The 19,548-nt window shown below is 46.5% G+C and overlaps 1 protein-coding gene across 1 annotated transcript in view; it reads left to right on the plus strand.

Moving 5' to 3' along the window:
• Nucleotides 1-1,068: 1,068 nt before the first annotated feature.
• Nucleotides 1,069-19,548, plus strand: part of WNT5B (Wnt family member 5B) — a 78,978-nt gene continuing 60,498 nt past the window's right edge. The window contains exon 1 of the mRNA XM_069861008.1: nt 1,069-1,088. Coding sequence (XP_069717109.1) covers nt 1,083-1,088 — 6 coding nt within the window. The 5' untranslated portion in view covers nt 1,069-1,082. The remainder of the gene's footprint in view (nt 1,089-19,548) is intronic.

The raw sequence follows: 19,548 nt of genomic DNA on the forward strand, positions 1-19,548 counted from the left end.
CCCCAATCCCATCCCATCCCATCCCATCCCATCCCATCCCATCCCATCCCATCCCATCCCATCCCATCAGCAGCATCGCTCCCCGTCCCAACAGCGGCTTTATTCCCCCACCCCCCATCCCAACATTGATTTTTCCCACTCCATATCCCAACAGCGGTTTTTCCCACTCCCGATAGGACGTTTCCCCCCCACCCAAACCCATCCCAGCAGCGACTTTTCCCATATCCAAAGCAGCATTTCCCCCCCCATCCCAGCAGCATCATCGCTCCCCCATCCCAAAAGCGTCTTTTCCCACCCCAATCCCGACAAAGGCTTATCCCACCCCCGACAGCGGCGTTTCCCCCGCATCCCCCATCCCGACAGCAGCATTTCCCACCCTCCATCCAACCGCGACTTTTCCCACCCCCGACAGCGACGTTTCCCCCCCTCCCCCATCCCACCCCATCCCATCCCATCCCACCCCATCCCATCCCATCCCACCCCACCCCAGCAGCGGCTTTTCCACCCCCCCATCCCAACGGCGGCTTTTTCCCCCAATCCCATCCCAGCAGCGGCTTTTCCCACCCCCGACAGCAGCACTTCCCACCCCCCCCATCCCACCAGCGGCGTTTCCCCCCATCCCATCCCGACAAGGCTTATCCCCCCCCCGGCAGCGGGTTCCCCCCGCACCCCCCCCGCTATCGACTCCCGCCCCGGAGCGGCCGGTGCGCGGGGCGGGCTCCGGGCGGGCTCGGGGCTGGGGGGCGGGCGCGGGGCGGGGCGGAGGCGATCGGCGCCCCCGGGACCCGCCGGCTCTCTCGCCGCAGCCGCCTCCGACTTCGGTCGCTTTATTTATTTATTTCTTCTTTTTTTTTTTTTTTTTTTTTTTTTTTAAAGGCTGGGAGCCGCCGCTTCGGCGCAGCGCCGGGGAGGGCAGCGCCGGCCGCTCTCGCCCCCCGCTTCTCCCCCGTTTCTCGCTCGCCGGGGCAGGTGCGTCCCCTCGCGGTCCCCGACGCCGCGGCGAGGGGCGCCGAGCCCCGTGCCCGTCCCGGGCGCTCGCTCGCTCGCTCGCTCCTGCCGCCGCCGCCGCTGCCGCCCGGGGGATGCAGGTAGGAGGCGAACGGGGCGAGGAGGGAGGGCGAGGGGTATTGGTGGGGGGGGGAGGTGGATCTACGTCTTCTCCCGGCCGCCCGGGGCGCGGGGGCGGCCGTCGGGGGGCTGAGCCGCTCGGGAAGGGACCCCCGGGTGGCCTCGGCGGCGTCGCTGCCGCGGGAGAGACCCGGTCCCGCAGGAGAACGTCCCCGCGGCGCGGGGGGATGTCGCCGGGGCAGGAGGGATGCGCCTCTGGGGCGGCGGAGGTCGAGCTGGTAGGACAGATTTTTCCTCGGGTGGGAGTTTGTTAAACCCAGATGTTGCGCCGGAGATGGATGTGGATGCTCCGAGCCCCCTAACCACGGCGTCTCCCTAACCCGTGGCAGCACGCGCCGTCGTGGCCCCTGGCACGTGGCGCTGGAGAAGGTGCTAGTGCACGCGGGAACGGTGCCGCGCGCATCCCAGCTGCGCCCCTAACAAAGATGCTGTTTGATGAAACTCATGTTTTTTTCTGGGAATTATGGTGCAATACTTCCCTCGGCGGTATGGGTAAAATAACTTCCTCAAACGTGTTTTCATGTGCTGTGACACACTTTGTTGCCCTATGTTTTTTGTACTTTTCCTCTGCCACTGGGTAAGCGTCCCGGTCAGGCTGTCAGTCCAACCTTTACCGGGCTTGTGATGCTCACCTGCCTGCATCCCAGCATGGGATCGTCATCACCTTTGCTCTGCTGCCTGCACCGTCTTTGGGGTTGAGTGGGTTTTGGGGGAATGGAGCTGTTTCTCACACATGCACTAGCATTGATGGTCTCACTTCATTTTCTTCATGGCCAAAAACTCAGGTGCACGCACATCACGTTCCTTGCACCTGCATGCTTCCAATGTAATCCACTCTACCACACTTCACCTGCACACGTGGGCTGTCTTTTCCACCGGTGGCTCCTTGTTCACGTACATATCGAGGGCTCTTTCCTGTTGCTTTTTATTCAGGCTTTTGTGTCTGCACGTCCTTGGGCACACGTTAATGTGCACACAAGTTATCTCCTTCCTTCACACTCATCTTCATCCCTCAGAGCTCGTCTGGTATGTGGATATCTCTCATGTCTCCTCCACTTTTTCCTCCAGGTGGGAGGTCTGCAGAGGGGCACCAACACTCAAGACATAAGTGGGTCGTTGCCCTTCCTTCCCACATTTGCAGCTGGGCACCAGCACATGAGCTGAAGTGTTTCTGCTGGTCACAGGTTCAACCTGTGGGTGCCTGTCACCCGCACAGATGCTGTTCTAAATGTAGAACCAAGTTTAGTACATGCCTTTATTTCCCAAAGAGGAAGAAGTGGTCTTTCGCGGAACTGGCAGGAGAGAGAGACTCCTTTTAAACAGTGTCCAGCGCCTGGACACCTGGGTTTATCCAGGGTGAAGGTTGGGCACTACAGGAATTCAGGTGGAATTTTTTTACCCAAAGGGTCCAACTTATGGGATAAGTTACCACATGTGGCAGCAAAGCTAGGCCAAGTACTCTTTTTTTTTTTTGTCTCCTTTTAAGATATTAGCCAAGCATATGAAGGGAAAAGCATGAGATTGAACTACCAGCGTGAGGTAGGAGGTGAGCTGGCCCCATTCCAGCTGTGGGTTTCCTCTGCTCCCAGCCTCCGTTGCTTGCTTTCATTTCTGTGCCCAGGAGAGTCCACGAGATTCCTCCCATTTGTGAAGGGCACCATCCCTAGCTACTTCTGTGCCTTCAAGATTAGCACATCTCTCCTCTCAGTAGCTGTTAAGCAGCCCCTGTGTTCCTTTCCCCTGTCTCTGGTCCATGTATGTAAAAAACGCAGTTCTGTGTGGGACTAACCTCTGTTTAGGGAAGGCTGAAGCTGAAATCATGTCTGCAGGCTCCCACCAGCCCTGAGAAGTCTTGTCTCTTGGCCCCTTCCCTCCCAGTCTGCCAGAAGTCATGACATCAATGGAAAACAATGGAAGTTTTGAAAGAGTTGGGTCAAGAAAGTTGAGGGTTCCTATTTTTTCACAGGTAGTAAGGTATATCCCAGTTGTATTTTCCAGGCTTGTTCCAGAAAGACCAGAAACACACATTTTTTAAAGAAAAAAATCACATACTTGTATAGTGAAGTCTTCAGGAGAGATTTGGACTTTTAGGAAGGAATTAGGTATTGAGAAATTAAAAAAAAAAAAAAAAAAGAATAAATCAGTGCAGTCACCTTTGATGCTGTTTGTTTCTTTCTCTACTCCAGTAGGCCCCTCTGTTTCTGGACTGCTTCAGGTCCTGAGTCTTTTGTCCTGAAGTTGTTTGGGTTTCAGGGCACTCAGAGAAACCAGTTCTTTTCTGAAAACTTCCTGATTGCTCATTTAGATGAATATAAATTGTTTCTATTCATAAGATCTTTTCTCTAATGGCTGATCAAAGTTCAAGTGAAAACCATTCCATCATTTCCAAATTAATTGGACACACACACAATAAGCATTTCAGAGAGACTTTTAAACACAGTACTGTTAAAATCAGGATGTGGATAGCCAAGGCATGTTGTCATGTAAGACACGGCAGTCCGTGATTTTCTTTCATTTTTTACAGAGAAAGGGACCTTCGCTTGCTGGAAAAAAGGCATGCAGACTTCATTAAATCTGAAGGCAGCTCAGAGAAGAGTCATGGGAATTTTTCCTGGACTGGAAAAAATCCTTTTCTATTGGGAAATTTAAGGAATGTGGACCTAGGTAACATTTCAGAGTGAAAATTAAGAGGTAGTGTGGTGTGATACTGGAGTGCTTTTAGCGGCACTGAAAGCAGCTGCTACTTGGAGAGCTTTCTAATTCAAGAGGATAGCTTAAAGCATGCGGTTGGGTGTTTAAGCGCTATACGTTCATGTTAGAAACAAACAACTTTTTTAACAGCAGGGTGATCAACCAGCAGAGCAAACCAGCAAACCAAAGGCTTCGTTAGCTTCTCCAGCTTTTAAGATTTTCACTTAAAGACCAAATGTCTTTTTGGAAAAGATGCTTTACTGGAGCAGAAGTTCTTGGGCTCGCTGCAGAAATAACTGGCAGGGACCGTATGGACAGAATTACAGACGAGATCAGAGCATATGATCCACTGCCCCCTTCCAAGCTTTGGCTTAGGACTTGCTAAAGCTTACGCAAGCTTTCCCCTGCTCTGCATGAAGCAGAGCAACGGGGTCACCGAAGGCAGATTGTCGCTTTTCAGCACAGCTGTTTCCACAAAGTAGGGATGCTTTTGTGTACCTTGTAATTGCACGGCCACTCTCCGCAAAAGCACTTCGCCAGGGGAGCCTAGTGTAGGTGGCAGGCTGTCCATTTGTGGGGATCCTTCACTTGTCCTTGGGAGCTGTGAAATGGGCAGTGAGTTTGATGGCTTGCAGCAGGGCAAAGGAGTGCTGTGTGTCCTCCCCAGCCTCTAAGGTCTGGACGACTCAAGCTAGAGTTTGGCTGAGTTTGCAAAACTTTAACTCCTTGTTCTTGCATTAAGTGTCACAAGCAATCGCCTTGTCTCTTCTTTTACCCCTTTTTTTTCCCTCAGAAAGGGATCTCGGCAGGGCTCTGGTACCCAAATGGCTACACTGATGCTTCTGGTTTGATTTTCCATGGTACCATTCCTTTGCATGGTCTCAGTGCATACATGGGGCTGCGAGTCTCCCCGGGCTGCAGTGTCCTGCACTTCTCAACAACTTACCCACTTCCTAGGGATGCTGCATGGCGGAGAGGTGCTTGAAGCAAATGATGGGGGAAGAGTGCCCGTGCAGTTGGGTGCTCACCCCCGGATGACCCTGTTATGGGGTGCCTCATCCTGCAGCTACAGTTCCCCAGCAGTTTTTTGAGGGGTCCTCTGCAGCGGCAGATGGTGAGGGCTGTATGAACCTTGTCTCTTCCCCTCAGTATGTTTACCTGTCTAAATTTAACTCCCCAGCCAGCTTCATCCATCCTAAGCCGACCTGTTCTCTTGTGGCTGAGCTGTGGGTCTGGCTCCTGTTGCAGCGTTTCCTGGCTGCCTTGGGCTCGTGGTTTGCTGATCGCTCCCTCTCTCTGGTGGACGCTGGCTCTTTCGAGGTCCCAGGCAAGCTGGTCCTCCCTGCTCGGAGGTTTTATTTTTAAGTCTGGCTACGCAGCCCTTGGGACTGTAGGGTCCCTTGTTCTCTCATCCCTGTTGCTCTGAGTATTTATTCTGTCGTGGGCTTCAGGAAATCTCCCCTTGTCCTGCTACACACCACAGCCGTTTTCCTTCTGGCTGTGGTTGCTTCCAAATGGAGACTGGGGTTGCTGAGGAGCTCCTGGGCCGTATCTAAAGGGACGGTGCCTCTTTCTGGCCTCATCAGGACCCCAGCGCTGGGGTCAGTAGGTGCTTCTCCATGGAGGCATGTTCCTCATTTAACTTAGTTCAGAGCTGGGCTTCCCTAAGCTGGCTTTCATCCCAGTTTGTTTGGGAATCGAGCGATGTGCCCCTCAGCTTCAAAGGAGCTGGAAGGAGGGAGGAGCAGGGGGAAGGCAGCGCTCCTGTTTCTGCTGGGCTGTAGAGAATTAACTTTCTTTACGTTTTCAGAGTTTGGGACAGTAAATATAGCCCAGCCTGGCAGCCACCTTCATCTAAATAAAACCACTGGGATCAAGCCATTCGTGTCCCGCATAACTCTGCAAGAGACCCCGAACTGATCTCTGCTTTTCTGGGCATGCCTGCTTGTCATGTAGCTAATGCTGTGGTCTGCCACATCAGAGGGATGGTTTGAGTCCTGGCCTCCTCTGTCATTCTTTGAGCTAGCCTGGTGGCCTTCTGTTTAATACTCTCACATTCAGAGGAAAGGTGAGGAAGGCCAAGGTTTTCTGTAGTGACTAGTCATTTAGGGTATCAACTTGAAACACTGTCAAAGGTCCTGATTTTTTTCTGAGGTTCATCTGTTTCTAACACCTGGGCAGCCTTAAGTAGGCTGGACTTGATGACCCAAAGTGACTGGCCCATTGCAAACCTTCATCTTGGAATCTGGAGCAGAATTTCGGCAAAACAAAATGAGATTAAATAATGCACAATGTAGGTCTTTAGCAAGGAGTGAGTTTTCTTGGAGTGGGAATGAGTTCAAGGCCGGAGAACTCATGGCACTGTTACATGTGGAGATTTGAAAAAGAGTTCCTGGTTTAGTTTAATTTGTGGGTTACCACACATCAGATCATGGAAAAGGCTTGAAGGGTTTGATAGTTTTTCTCTTAGGGAAAGAAAAGGAGAGCAACATTGTATCTTTATATATATTTATTTATACATATATATTTTTATATATATATATATATGTATTTGTCCATATATATGAAGTTTAAGTCTTAGTTTATTTGAAGGATTTGGGGAAAATATGTTCTCTGTAAACTCTCCCATCTCAATTGGAGATGAAGGAGACTGAAGTGGTTGGGCAGAGCACGTGTTTTGGGTTGCTTTTTCATCATTGGGGACAAAGAGTTAACAAAAGTCATACCAGTACTAGTATTTCAGTGGTCTTCTTTTTCTAGTTGTTCTCTGTTCAGCTTCTTGGCTGGTTTAGTATCATTGTTTCACTGAGTTCTGAAGCATTGTAGCACCTCTATTGTGGACATATTGGAGTTCTAAAGCAAATGAAATGAGAATCTCCCTTGCTTAGCTGTGAAAACATTTCTGAGCTTCGTTACGCATCAGAGAATGGCAAGAGAAACAAATGAGCCCAAATATGTCTTCAATAATGGAACATTTTTCAGAAAAAAATAATTTTGTGACTGTCAGTTTCATTACTCTGAGGTGCTCCTAAGTGCACCAAAGTTGTCTCCAATCATAAAAATTTGATACTGTGCAAAAGAAAATGATGTTCCTCCTCTTTTTACAGATAGAACCATTCTAGAGGTTTCCTTATTATATTCTGTGGCCCAGATTTGTGCCCAGACTTGTTAATAATTACTGTAAATATTGGTCCTGGCAGAATACCAGGGTTTTGTTTAGTAAATATTTTCCCATTATCATTTCTGTGTCACATTTGGGAAGGTTTGGAGTATCCCGTGGCTGTCATCACCGCCAATTCTGCCCGGCTTTGCATCTTCGAAAACTAACTGGAACTTTACAATCTTGTATTGAGATAATGCAGACATTCGTGAGGTAGCCCCTTTACTCTATTTGCTGTAGCACAGGCTTCTGGTTTTGAACCCAAATGTCAGCTCTTGCTCCAGTAGGCACTGCGTCCAAACCAGGTTTTTCAGCAACATCTGCAGCCTTGCGGGTGGCTGCAGCTGTTGTTCCACCTGCAGAGATTTCACAGCGTGTCGTACAGGTAGGGTGGAATGAATGCTCCTGTGAATTATGACCAATTACCTGTCTCAATTTCTCTTCTGTTTTTATAACTATTCCCCATTTCCACCTATTCTTAACAAGCTAGCTGGGAGCTTTGCCAAAGTACAAAAAGGACTACTATTAATTTTTTATTAATGCCAAGAAAGTTTTCAGCTTGGTAAGTGCAGCACTGGTTATGCTCAGTTTTTACTGTAGCTGCACAAGCTCTTTTAGCATCTCTGCCATTTTCCAAGGAACCTGTGCAATCCTGAAAGACTCGAGAGCTGATTGTCTCCTCCATAGCATGCTGACATGATCTAAGAGTGGGTCTGCATTTCTGCACGACCACAGTTGCACTCCAAGAGCATAAAACACACCCCATCAAACAGAACAACCAAACTTTTTGTCCACAAGTCATGTTAAAACTTCTGTATCTTCTATGAAAATGGTGCCATTTAAGTCATACTCACATATCAGCGATAATTACTCTAATCAATCTTTCTGAACTTGGCTGCTCATGCTAGGTCATGTCTATGCCTGAGCAGGGCCAGCAAGACTTTTCTGTCTGAATATCTGCGACACCTTTCCAAAGACCATGAGTGAAGGCAGCAACAACTCCTTCTGTGGGCTCAGCCACAGCCACATGGGCGTCTTTGTCAGCACAACAGTGTTCACTGGGGTGTTGGGAGGTGTGTGGTTCTATTACTTCTTTTTCACTCCACGAACTAACACATTTTTATGGGGTAAACTTGATAGTCTGTAGCAGGCCTTACTTGGAGATGCAAAGTAATGCTTCTAAGTCAAGCATAAAATGAAGCTACAAGTAATATGAAGAAATGGTTGCATTTAGACAGGGTTGGTTTCTGCTAGCTAAGCCTAACTTTGGCTCATGGACAAGGCTAAACTAGGAAATGTATTTTAAATATATTGAAGATACGGCTTGTGAGAGTTTCTTGCCACTTTTGGTAAACCTGTGCGAGATCAGGCTTGATGAACCTTGTGCTTCATGCAATTGATCCTGAGCTGAGCAGACTAAAGGTGACCAGGTGCACTCACCATCACAGCCAGCTCAGCCTCCAAGCTAGCTCAGATGGCTCTGCCTGTCACCTGTACCAATTCTAGCAACCACCCTGAGACAACAGGGAAGATCATCCTCTTATCTCCCAGCTGGGTCAGTAATTCATTCTTCCTCCTGGTAAAAGAAGTGGTGATTTTTACAGAGCCCAAAACCTTCTTCTGTAGCCAGGGAAGGATTACACAGACCCGTGTACAAGAGGACAAGCGTATGATGGCCTGTGAGGTATGCTGGAGCTGGACCAGGGATGGAACAGACGTCAGAGGCTGTCGTGGTGTGGGCATAGCTTTCTAAACTCAGCCTCTGATTGAAAGAGCTCAAAAGCAGAATTCATTCCCAAGTAATGGATTACCACCCAGAGGGTCCATCAGTGCAGCAAGTGCTGGTCTGATGTTGAAAGCCACAGAGTCACTTGAACAGGATCCATTCCCTGCTTGGTTCTTGGGCAGATGTTGCTGCTCTGCTCAGTTGTGGTTTTGACTCCATCTAAATAAATTTTACTTTTCCTTTCAGCTTCTCTGCCCAGGTGTGTAGAAGCCTTTATCTTTTAATGCCAATGGTGTTAAATTCATCACTTGATCCTGTCACTCTTTCCTTGCTAGTGCTTTTTCTCAGTGTATCTCAGCATCACGCTGAGTGGATCTTCCCGACCATCTTGGTAACTTGTAATCTGAGGTCCTGCATCTGTGACAAGTCACTGTAGATTGACTTGCTGTGATTTTTTTGAGCTGCACAGACTTGCATGCTCATAGCCATTGTCCATGTGTTCAAAGCAGCAGACATTAGTGGCATAGTTGCCCACTCAGACAAAGTTTACAACCCTGTGTTTGGGATATACTGCTTCCTCTCATTGTCCCCTCTTCCACAGAAAACATGGTTTGACTATTTCTGTGCAGGGCAGAGGTTGCTGATAGTTTTACATCTTCCTAGAGATTTGTTCAGAAATTTTTGTATTACTAGAGTTTGAGTTAGGCTTTTGTTTGTGTTTTTCTGCAATGAGTTCATATTAAATAAGTAACAAGTGATTATAGGTAATTTTATGTTTAGAGAGTCCCATCTGCCTTTTTTTTACAAGGTTTTGCAAAGCAGACCTTTTTGTAATCTCGCATGCTGATGAAGAGATGCTGCTTTGGAGGGCATGTATGAGTATACTCAGACCTCAATTCTCATCTGTGTGCAAAGTGTGTTTCTGACTGTCCAATACTCCTCTGACACTATGGACTCTTTCCCCTAAATTAAAATATCTAATTACTCTGTAATATTTCAGGTTCCTAAGCAAGTCTGGGTGCAAGTATGCCAAATTCCTGGACTTCTGTAAGGAATATCCGGTGTATCCACAGTGTGGTTATGCCCGTTGTGGCCATCTATATGCTTGGAGCAAATGCCCAATCCTCAAGCAGCAGAACAAACAAACATGGAGCTGGTAAAATAAAAAGGCTTTCATAAGAAAACATGGTTTGGTCTAAAATGAAATTTTCAGAAGAAAAACTTGTTTTTCCATAGTGATGCCTCAATACCTAATGATTTCTGTTTCCAAATGGTATTCAGACTTAAATGTCATTTGAAGTTGAAACCTGAAAGAAGATTTTAAATTTCAGGTTGACATTTCAAAATATCTCATTTTAGATCAGCATTTCATTTTGAATGTTTTGTTTCTATCAAGAGTATCTTGGGTTAGTTTTTTTTTTTCCCTGTATTTTCAAATCAAAAATGTTTGGAATTGTTCATGGCATGAAATAGTATAATGTTTTGACCTTTCATCCTTATTTGGGATACAGGCTAATGCTGAAATCCCAGACCTTCATTGGGGAACAGAGATTCCATTCTCCGACCAGGTACACAAAAGTTTATTTCCACTGGTTTTGCTGGCCGGCTACTTCAATACTTTGTGTGTGATGACTTGTAATTCACTGCAGATTGAATCTGTGGTGTGTCCACAGGCTGGTCTGGAGAGGCTGAGAGCAGTTAATCTTTCTTGCTCTGTGTAATGCCTTCAAATTAATATCCAGATTTCTTTCCCAAGATAAATTTTCCTTTTGAACCAGTGTTTGGTAGTGCACTGCGCAGCTGCCCGAGACATCTTCTGTGCACGGGTGAGGACTTTCAGTCTAGCTGTGGAGCTCTCTTAGCCTAGCTATGAGCTTTCATATGAAATCAGGATGTTTTAAAATTTGAGACAGCTCCTTGGTCATCTATTGTTTGCAGTCTCACAGACTGCCATATATCTTTCTGCTCAGAAGTTACTTTTTCCCCTTCCCGCCATTGTGGGGAATTTTTTCCTGCCAGGCTCTGTGCGGTGTGTCTCTGAAGCAGTTTTATGGTGTTCCCCAGAAGCATGCTTTTGTCAGGCTGCCTCAAAGCGTAATCCAGAGAATAGTCTCTGAAGCAAGAAATGTCTTTTTCTCTTTGGCTTTGAGGTGTTATCTCCCCTCTTCCAAAATGCAGTTGGCTCCATCTACATCCCTAAGCTGTTTTGTTTGGAGTGCAGAGAGCTCAGAAAATCAAGGGAGGCCACACACATAAACAACTGTGTGTGAAATCAATTAATCTAAACGAGCAGGAGGCATGTTCTTGAAGGAGAAAAGCCTGGTTCTCACAGAAGCCTCCCTTGTGTATGGCATTGGCGGGACTGTTACAAACATTACGTCACTGGAACAATGATGAGCTAGGTGAATATTTTAAACTTTTTGGGCTAGTATTAGCCAATATTTAGAGGAAGAATGGTGTTTGACTGTGTTTGAACAGCCTTCTGTGCTCTTTGGGAATATTTCAACAAATGATTTTCATAATGAAAATGTTCACAGATACACTCTTGCCATGCTAAAGCAAACACTATTGAAAGGACCTGAATTTTGACAACTTAACTTCAAATATATACATTTTAAATTTGATTTCAGGAGTTGCACTCAGTCAGAGTGAGAAGCCATGCCTGTCATTCTCGTTTGTTCAAGTAGCAGATATTGCCAGCACAAAATACATACACAAAGCATCTATGGGACAGGAATTACTTGCGGGAGTTTTTATAAACGATTTTTTATCTCAAATTAGAGAAAAATCCTATCTTGCTCTTTTAAAAATTCTGATAAGAAAAAGAAGTTTCCTCAAGCTGTATGTTATAATCTATTATTTGTCTCTGCGGTTGCAGGACTGTGAAACAGAACACCAGCGTGCAGGAATTTCTAAACCTGGTTAGCTGTTGGGTCGTGGTCACACATAGCAGCAGTGCCCAACCTTCCCCGCAGGAGGAGGTTTAGTCACGTCTCAGCACATTGTGGTCCTGTGCTTTAGGGTGCCCAAGGGTCAGCGATTACCATCATATCCCAGTTCCTCTCTGCACCTCTTTAAATAATAGTCTCCTCTCTTAGCTGGCTGGCCTGCGGTGGTGGTAACGTGTGCTGGGAGCAAAAAGCTATGCTCAGCATTTCTTGGCTGAAGGAAGGCAGTGGCAGGAGGACTCTTGAGGAGAAGAGGGTGAAAGACTAGGAAATCTAGGAGACGGCTGCTCCACTCAGCCTCCTAAATTGTCACTGGAGAGGATGAAGAGTGCAGCTCTGAGCAATCAAAAGTCTTTGTGATTGCAGTGTTACTCAGACATTGAAGTCTTTTCCTGGCCATGAACCTTCCCTGGCCCTGCCCCACCTCCCGTGTGGGATGAGGGAAATAATAACAGAAATTGCTTTGTGTCTTGCACTGAGGTCTTCCTAATGAACTGCACTCTGCTTAGTCCAGCTCTGAACTGAAAGTTCATCCTATGGAGTGAAAGGTTCCCAAAGGCTTGAAATAAAACTAACCATGTACAGGAACACTGGAGGTTTGGGGTCTTGATTTGAGGTTCATGCAACCTCATCATTAGGCTTTGTCTTGATTTCTTGTTTCATTCTAATATGTAATGGATTATTTTCCTGATTTGAGAAGAAAATCCTTTACAGCTAAGACTTTGGTGTGTAATTTTTTCAGTTGAGGCCAGGAGATTGTCCAGGATGGAAGTCAAGGAGATGCCCTGCACTCCTGCACTGCAGCTTGGAGCCGTTCTGAAGAAGGTAGAGAGTCTTCCCTGTAGCTTTCTGGGTGGAAGGGAATCACTTATACACAACCTGGCTGCAGCAAAACCCAACAGGTTGGCGGACACTTTAGAGCAGCCACTGCCTTTTATCATTCTGATCACCATAATTTGTTTGGTTTGCTATCTGATTTGATGGAGGCTGAGAAGAAGATCACTTCCCAGGGCCCTCGGGACAGAACCTGGGCTTCCTAGAGTTAAGCTCTCTTTTTGAACATCCCACAGACCTGGGGTGACCCCTGGAGGCATCTGTCCTGGGTAGTGTCTGCTGAAATGCACGAAGTCATTATCAAGTTAGATGGCTATACGCCTCTGAAATTAATCTCCCTAAGGCACTTTTCTAGATCTGAAAGGCAACCTATGTGTTTCTTCAGGCACCTAAATATCGCTTTTAAAGTGGCTTATTGTCCCTTAGTTTCCTCTCTATGAAAGGGGTGGCCCAGCATGATTCCAGTTCCGTGATGTTCATGTGATGCTTACACCATTTTCTCTCACAACAAGCATAAGGAGGAGGGGTAGATGCCATTCTCATCCCCTGCATTCCCATCAAGCACTGGGATGGAAATATAATACAAAGAACATCCAACAACACAAATAAACTGCTAATTTCCAGGACCTAATTACAGTTCTTGGGTTTGCTTCCTGACCTGAAAATAAAACTCGTCTTGTGAAGTTTCCTTGTTTTGCTTTTTTGTTTGTTTATTTTGTTTCAAACAAAGCAAGTAAACAAGAGCCACGCTACTGAATAGGAGAGGATGGGTTGCCCAGTTCATTTTCCTGTATTCCTCGCTGGGTTCTGCTCAGCCAGTTGTGCCCCACGCTGCGCTTTGGGAGGGGTGTGCCGGGCTAAATATATCCGCGCTGCCTGTGAAATGCAGTATGGGGTGCTGCGTCATTTGGTGGAGTTTACTTGGAAACTAAGGTGGGAAGCCAGCTTTTATTTTCAGCCTTGGGTCAGATGCATTGGTCACTCGTCTCACCCGGAATTTTAGTCTTGATCAGGAGCTTGTCCATGAAAGACAGACATAAAACCTACCCTCTAAATAAAAAGCCAAGGTAATTGCAGCAACAAAATAATGTTGAGGCAACCATATTTTTTCTTGTTCAGCAACCAGATTTACGATCCTAAAGCTTCTTTGGGTAGGTCACCTTAAAAAAAGGCAAAAAACCCCATGTAGCTCAAATATCATGGCTGATCGAGTAAAGGAATTGATGTGATGCTGTGTGCTCTAAATATATCAGAAAGAACTCCAGTGCTGGCAGCACCCTGACAACTGGAGTCCTTGGGCTTTCGCTTGTGTTGGGACAGAAATGTGTACCTCAAGAAATGTGTGAGGAACAGATGCAACTTGGTGACTAACGAGGATTTGGATTTTGCAGTTTCTAGTCCTCCTTGATGGCTTGTCTTACTCTGCTGTTTCTGTGAGTGCAGTGGGCGTGATTTCATGGGAAGGGCAGGTGTTCCCACAGTGTGGAAATGCAAAGGGGTGGATGCAACACATGGAAGCCACCTGAGCTTGCCTTAGTCTCAGCTGCATGCAGGTAACAAGAGCAGGGCAAGAGTATGCGCATTGGTGACGCAAACCTGCTGGGGACTCTTGGGGACTTACCCAAGCAAAAGGGTGGGTGGAAACTCTTACTTTTTCTCCATGAGCTCACCAGGAGCTCCTGCGTGCATGTCTGACACACTGCAGTCATGTCTCTGTCTGCTCGATACATTTTCCTCTCTTCTTCCTTATGCCACTATAAGTGAGAGGAATACCAGTGTAGCTATACAGCTGTCTTACTAAGAAAGGAGATGAGAAAAACTCTTTAGTATAAGATTTTTTATTCATCCGGGGGATAATGATGTTACAAAATAATTTCTCCCTTGTAGTTTATCGTGCCTAGCACATTGGGGCCTCTCAACATTACCGTGGTGCAAGTCACACATTGCAGACCAAAGCCATACAGCTTTGCTGGTGTACAGCTACTGGCACACTGGGGTCCTGGTCTACACTCAGGAATCGTAGGGCTCCAGCATGTGTGCTTCATGCTAACGGCAGTAAAATCTTCCAGGTTTCTCTTGGAGTTGGTATGGTTTCTGTGGCTTGGTTTACCTGATTTCAGTGATGGGATGGTAGGGCTCGGGGAAGGGGGCTTTCCTGGCTGGGATAGGCAGAGTTCACAAATAGCTGTCCCACAGCCACCCACTCGAGCTGCTGTACCCCATGCTGTGGTGTAAACTTGTTATCCATGATTTTTATTCAATGGTTATGTGGAAAGGAAAGGCTGTCTGCACAGTATGTCAGAAAAATACCTCTGTTAGGCATGGAGATGTTGGATGTTACTGTGTATGTCTTTGTAGTCCACCTCAGATTATTAACTAAACCATAATAATATGTAATTAACTATTAAAAAAATAAGTGTTGCTCCTGTACGAAACTTGCTGCCTTCCTTCTTTCCCCCTTAAGACCTTCACCCTAACCCTGTTATCACTCTGGATCACCTCCTGGCCAGGAACATTGGCCATCTAGCATCTATGGGCAAGTTGCAGCGTGAGGGTCTGCCTCTTGAAGAGCATCAGAAGCTTTGCCTTGAATCCATCTGTGTAAGGTGAAATTAATTGGTCAATGTGCCTGCACAGAGGGCAGGTTGTGTGAAATTGCTGGGTGATAACACTGTGGTTTGAGGACAGCACTTGGTCTTGCCCATCAGTAATGCTGCTGGGCAGATGAATGTCTCTGGAGCACTGAAAGAGGGTGTGTTAGTGTCCCTGGTCTCTATTTCCTGGGACCCCAGGGCAAGAAACTGCCTGCAAAGAGCAGCTGACCCTGGAGTTTCTGAACTGCAGGTTTCCAGTGCCCGCTGCAAAGGGATGTAAGATCGTGCCAGAGGATGTGCTGGGCAGGAAAACCATGCACCTCACCACCAGCTCTGCTCCTGTTGCAAGCGTGAAACATAAAGCAGCAGCTAGATCCTGGCAGCCTGCACTTTCCCTTTAGGTTCTGCAAGGGCCTCTCATTTTGGTGCCTTTGAGAGAAGAGCTGATGAGTTCAGGGCTGCAGTTTTGGGGAGTGGCCCAGCCTTACAGCAGCAATTCATTCAGCTGTGCCAGCCAGGGTAACTGTAAGCTTCCCTGCTGTTGGCGGGCATTGACTGCAAGGGAATGAGGAAGGGGGCTGAGAAGGGAAAAGCAGCCTTGGGACTGGAAAGAGTAAAGGACAGAAAAGGAAATGAACAGGGAGAGAGAGCGTGTGGTAACCCCGCTGGGATGTGGCATGTGAGAAGGAGGGTGCAGGGTTGATCATCCAGTATTGACACTACTCTGCTGCACTGGTGACCCCAGCACAAAATCTCATGCTGGTCAGTGGTGAATGGGGAAGGAGGGAATGTGGTAACACAGAAGATTTATCCTGCTGCTGTGAGCTTTTCTCAGTTGGTATCTATCTCCTGTTCTGTGTTTTCTCACCCTTGCTTATCTGAAGGCTGTCGTCTCCCAAATAAAACCTGTATGTTGCTCACATTCTGTGTAGGAAAGCTGCGAAGAAACCCCACAGCTGCAGAAAATAAAGTAGGAGATAACTGATTTTTGGTTTTTGTTATTATTATTATTCCTCAGTCCTTACTGAGCTGGTGCTCCAGGAAAGGAAAAAATTAGGATGTTGTGTCATGGGAGAAATGGTCTTTTCTCGTGGGATATAAAACTTTTTGTGTCTGACCAGTGCAGGTCTCCTGGCACTGACGCTAATCCTGCCCAGGTTTTACTGTGCAGCACATAATGTAAACCACGTGATAATTCCTTCTGTAGTTTCAGTAGAAATTTTTCATTTCCTAAACAAGCGTGCTGTGTTCCTACGTCCTGTTAAGCCACTGCTGTGTGCCCTTCCAGCAACCCTACCTTAACAGCTCAGTTGGTTTGCTGGGTGGTTTTGCAGCCTTTTGATGGAAGGCGCTATTTAATTATCAGCGGTGTTATGTTCCCAGAGCTCGCTACATGAAAGCAAAATACCGGCAGTCTGTAATTAATCTAAGCTAATGTGCCACTGTTTACACTCCATCTCCCAAACCAGACAGATGTAAGAAGACACCCAGCCTTCATCTGGGATCCTCCCAGGTTATTTCTGAGCTATCTTTGGAGAACTGCAGTGAACGCATCTACACACCCTGTGAGTCTCTCTGAAATGAGCGTCTTTAACTTTCCTAAGGAATGAGTGGGAGACTTTGTTTCCTAACAGGGAGCAGGGCTAGTGCCTTTTTGTTTGCGTTACTGACACTGGCTGGCATGGTATGAGAGCACATAACTTCTCCAGCAGTCATGAATCTTGCTGTGTGAAAGGGTCTGATGTAATAAGTCTTGCTTCCTCTGTTGCTCCCCTTGCTTTAGGTTAGTAGGAGGCTGCTGGCAATGGTGGATTTCTGGTGGAAAGATGAGTTATTCTCAGGGAAGTCAGTCTTAAATGTAAAATATCGTATGTTCATTTCTGATCACTCTGCTACAGGTATTTAGCAGGAGAAGGTGGTGAAAAGTGCCTAGAGCTGTGGAGAGACTAAAAACATTATGCATCCTCAGTTAGAGTAATAAAAAGCAACATGACAGAAATGTATAAACTTTGAAGTACAAAGAAGTAAAACAGGCATTCCTGTGTATACTCTTGGATAATACAAGGATTTCAATGAAATGGAAATAAAACATCTGACATAGGTGAAACTTATTTTTTCCTTGCAGCACATAAATAATTGAGACCAAGTACATAGTAGAATACAGAAAGGATTAGATGTTTACATGGATAAAAACCCTGCACACAGTTTGAAACTTATTCTTGCTGTTTTGGAAAGCATCAGGCCTCCTGTTCCTGGACAGTCTTCCAGCTGCAGCTGGTTAAATGCTCTTCCTGGCACCATAAACCTCTAATCCCTTCCTTTGAAACATCTGACAGTGTCCACTAGCTTACAGGAGTCATTGCCTGAGCCTTGCATTCCTGAACATCTCTGCATTGAATGATTACTCTAAAGTTGGCTGGGATCAGAGGTGACCACAACTTTCTAATCACCTGAAGGCTGAGATGTAGAATATGAGGATGTTGCTGTTGTCCTCCCGGACTATAAATTCGAGGTGATGATTATCCACCTTATCAAACCACTAACTCAGTTGTCTTGGTTACCTCTTTGCTAGGCATCCACCCCAGTGTTGCAGTGGATGATTGTTCTCTGCAGGTCTGAGGCGCAGCAAGAAACGTTAAGAACATCAATGCCCATACGGTTCCCGTATGTATGCATTTTAGATATTTCATTGGCATCTTTTTTTTCAGCAATATGTTTTGCTCAGACTGAAGTGAGTTGTAAGCAGCTTAGTCATGCGGCAAAGGTTTTTTCTGGTTTTAACTTTTTCTTGTTGTGAGTATGTCTTTGGGCTCTGACTGTTTTCAGTGAGCACTGACTTATCCAGCTGTGGGTGTACTGGTGCAGAGTAGTCCCCCTCCACTACATTGGGTATGTTGTGTGCTGGGGCATCCCGGCAGTACCTGGGACAAGCTCCCTACTTCCATACCCCAGCGTTTCGCTGGTTTAGCAGAGGGTAGCTTGCTAGCATCGCTGGCCTGGAGGGAAGAAGAAATTCTAATATCCAGCAGAGGGTGCTCATAAACAGATATCCCAAGTAACTGGGTATTGCTGGTACCTCTGCATTCTAGTTCTCTGGTGGCCAAGCCCCAGTTATCAGTGGCTGTGGCAGTCGGTGAGTCTGAAAGGGTCTGGAGGGTGCTGAAGACCTGGCAAACATGCAGAAGCGTGGTGGGGTGGAGGATTGTGTTGGTTTTGACTAGCTCTTGTCTGGTCCTATGGATGTGGAGGCGGTGTGTGAGGTATCCTCCTTGAGCAGTCTCCTGTGTGGTTTCATCCCAAGGGAATCTGTGAGCTCTCAGGCTGCTCCAAGTTGCAGACCACCAGAGAGGTAGAGGGATCAATGGGAGATTCGCTTTCAGAGTGAATCCTGATTTGAACTACAGTAGCAGTATGCTTGTGCTTGTCTCAGTATTGGTAATAGTCAAGTCTACTATTGAGTCCCTGTCACCCATGTCAAGTTGATCCTTTTTGCCACGCAGGTGAGTGCAGATACTCTAGCCACTCTCCAGTCAAGGCAGTTTCCAGCCTCTGAGTTTTGAACTGAGTTTATGCCTGAACTGAACTCAAACTCTCAGAGTGCATCTCCATCAAAGCTTCCAAGTTTGATCAGATTTTTTTTGTCCCAGCCACAAGGTATAATGCAAAACTGTAACTTGGTCCTAGCTGTGCTCAAAAGGGTCACAAACCTTCCAGTGAACCTGGGTTGAGTTTGTGCCAAATCCCAGAACCAGGTGTGCTTTTCATGTGTTTTTAGGACTGTGTGTTGTAAATGTCACACAGCTCTGAAATTTAGTCCCTAGAGTAAACATAGCATGTGATCAGAGCACTGGGATTAGGGAAGAAGAGGAGGATATTTTTTTCCTTCAGATAATTATTGGCAGCTGAGTTGCCTGTGGAAAAAAAAAAAGTCCTGCTAATGCTCAGCACCTTTAGGGTACTTACTGTAGAGTAGAGAGCATCAAACTCCTGTGTGAAAGAAGGAAATACCTGTCTGTTCTGTAATCTAAGGCACTCTTGGGTTAAAGAAGGATCATAGGTCATTATTATATCAAATGCAGAAGACGTCACTGCTGTCTTTATAAATCTCTTATTTTCCCTAGTGCCTTTTCATACTGAAAAAAAATCCCAGAATGTTTAATCAGCATACCTAATTAATAGTGCCATCTCACATAATTCATCTTTACAGTGTTCTCCTGCATGGGGTTTTCCACTGGTAGCTCTCAATGTGTTTTACAGAAGAGATTCTTCTCATGTTCACCCTTTTGCACATGGGGAAAGCAAAGGAGAGGGGTAGGTAGAAGAGACATGCTTAGGTTATGTGGCCAACCAAAGGTGAGGTCAGCAATAGAATTCCATGTTCTTAGTTTTGGGTTCTGCTGAACTACTCATCCAGCCACTGAAGTGCATTTAGGGCTGGATGAAACACAGCAGCTATTGAAACAATTC

This window comes from Phaenicophaeus curvirostris, chromosome 1 (genome assembly GCF_032191515.1).
Source record: "Phaenicophaeus curvirostris isolate KB17595 chromosome 1, BPBGC_Pcur_1.0, whole genome shotgun sequence".
Lineage (NCBI taxonomy): Eukaryota > Metazoa > Chordata > Aves > Cuculiformes > Cuculidae > Phaenicophaeus > Phaenicophaeus curvirostris.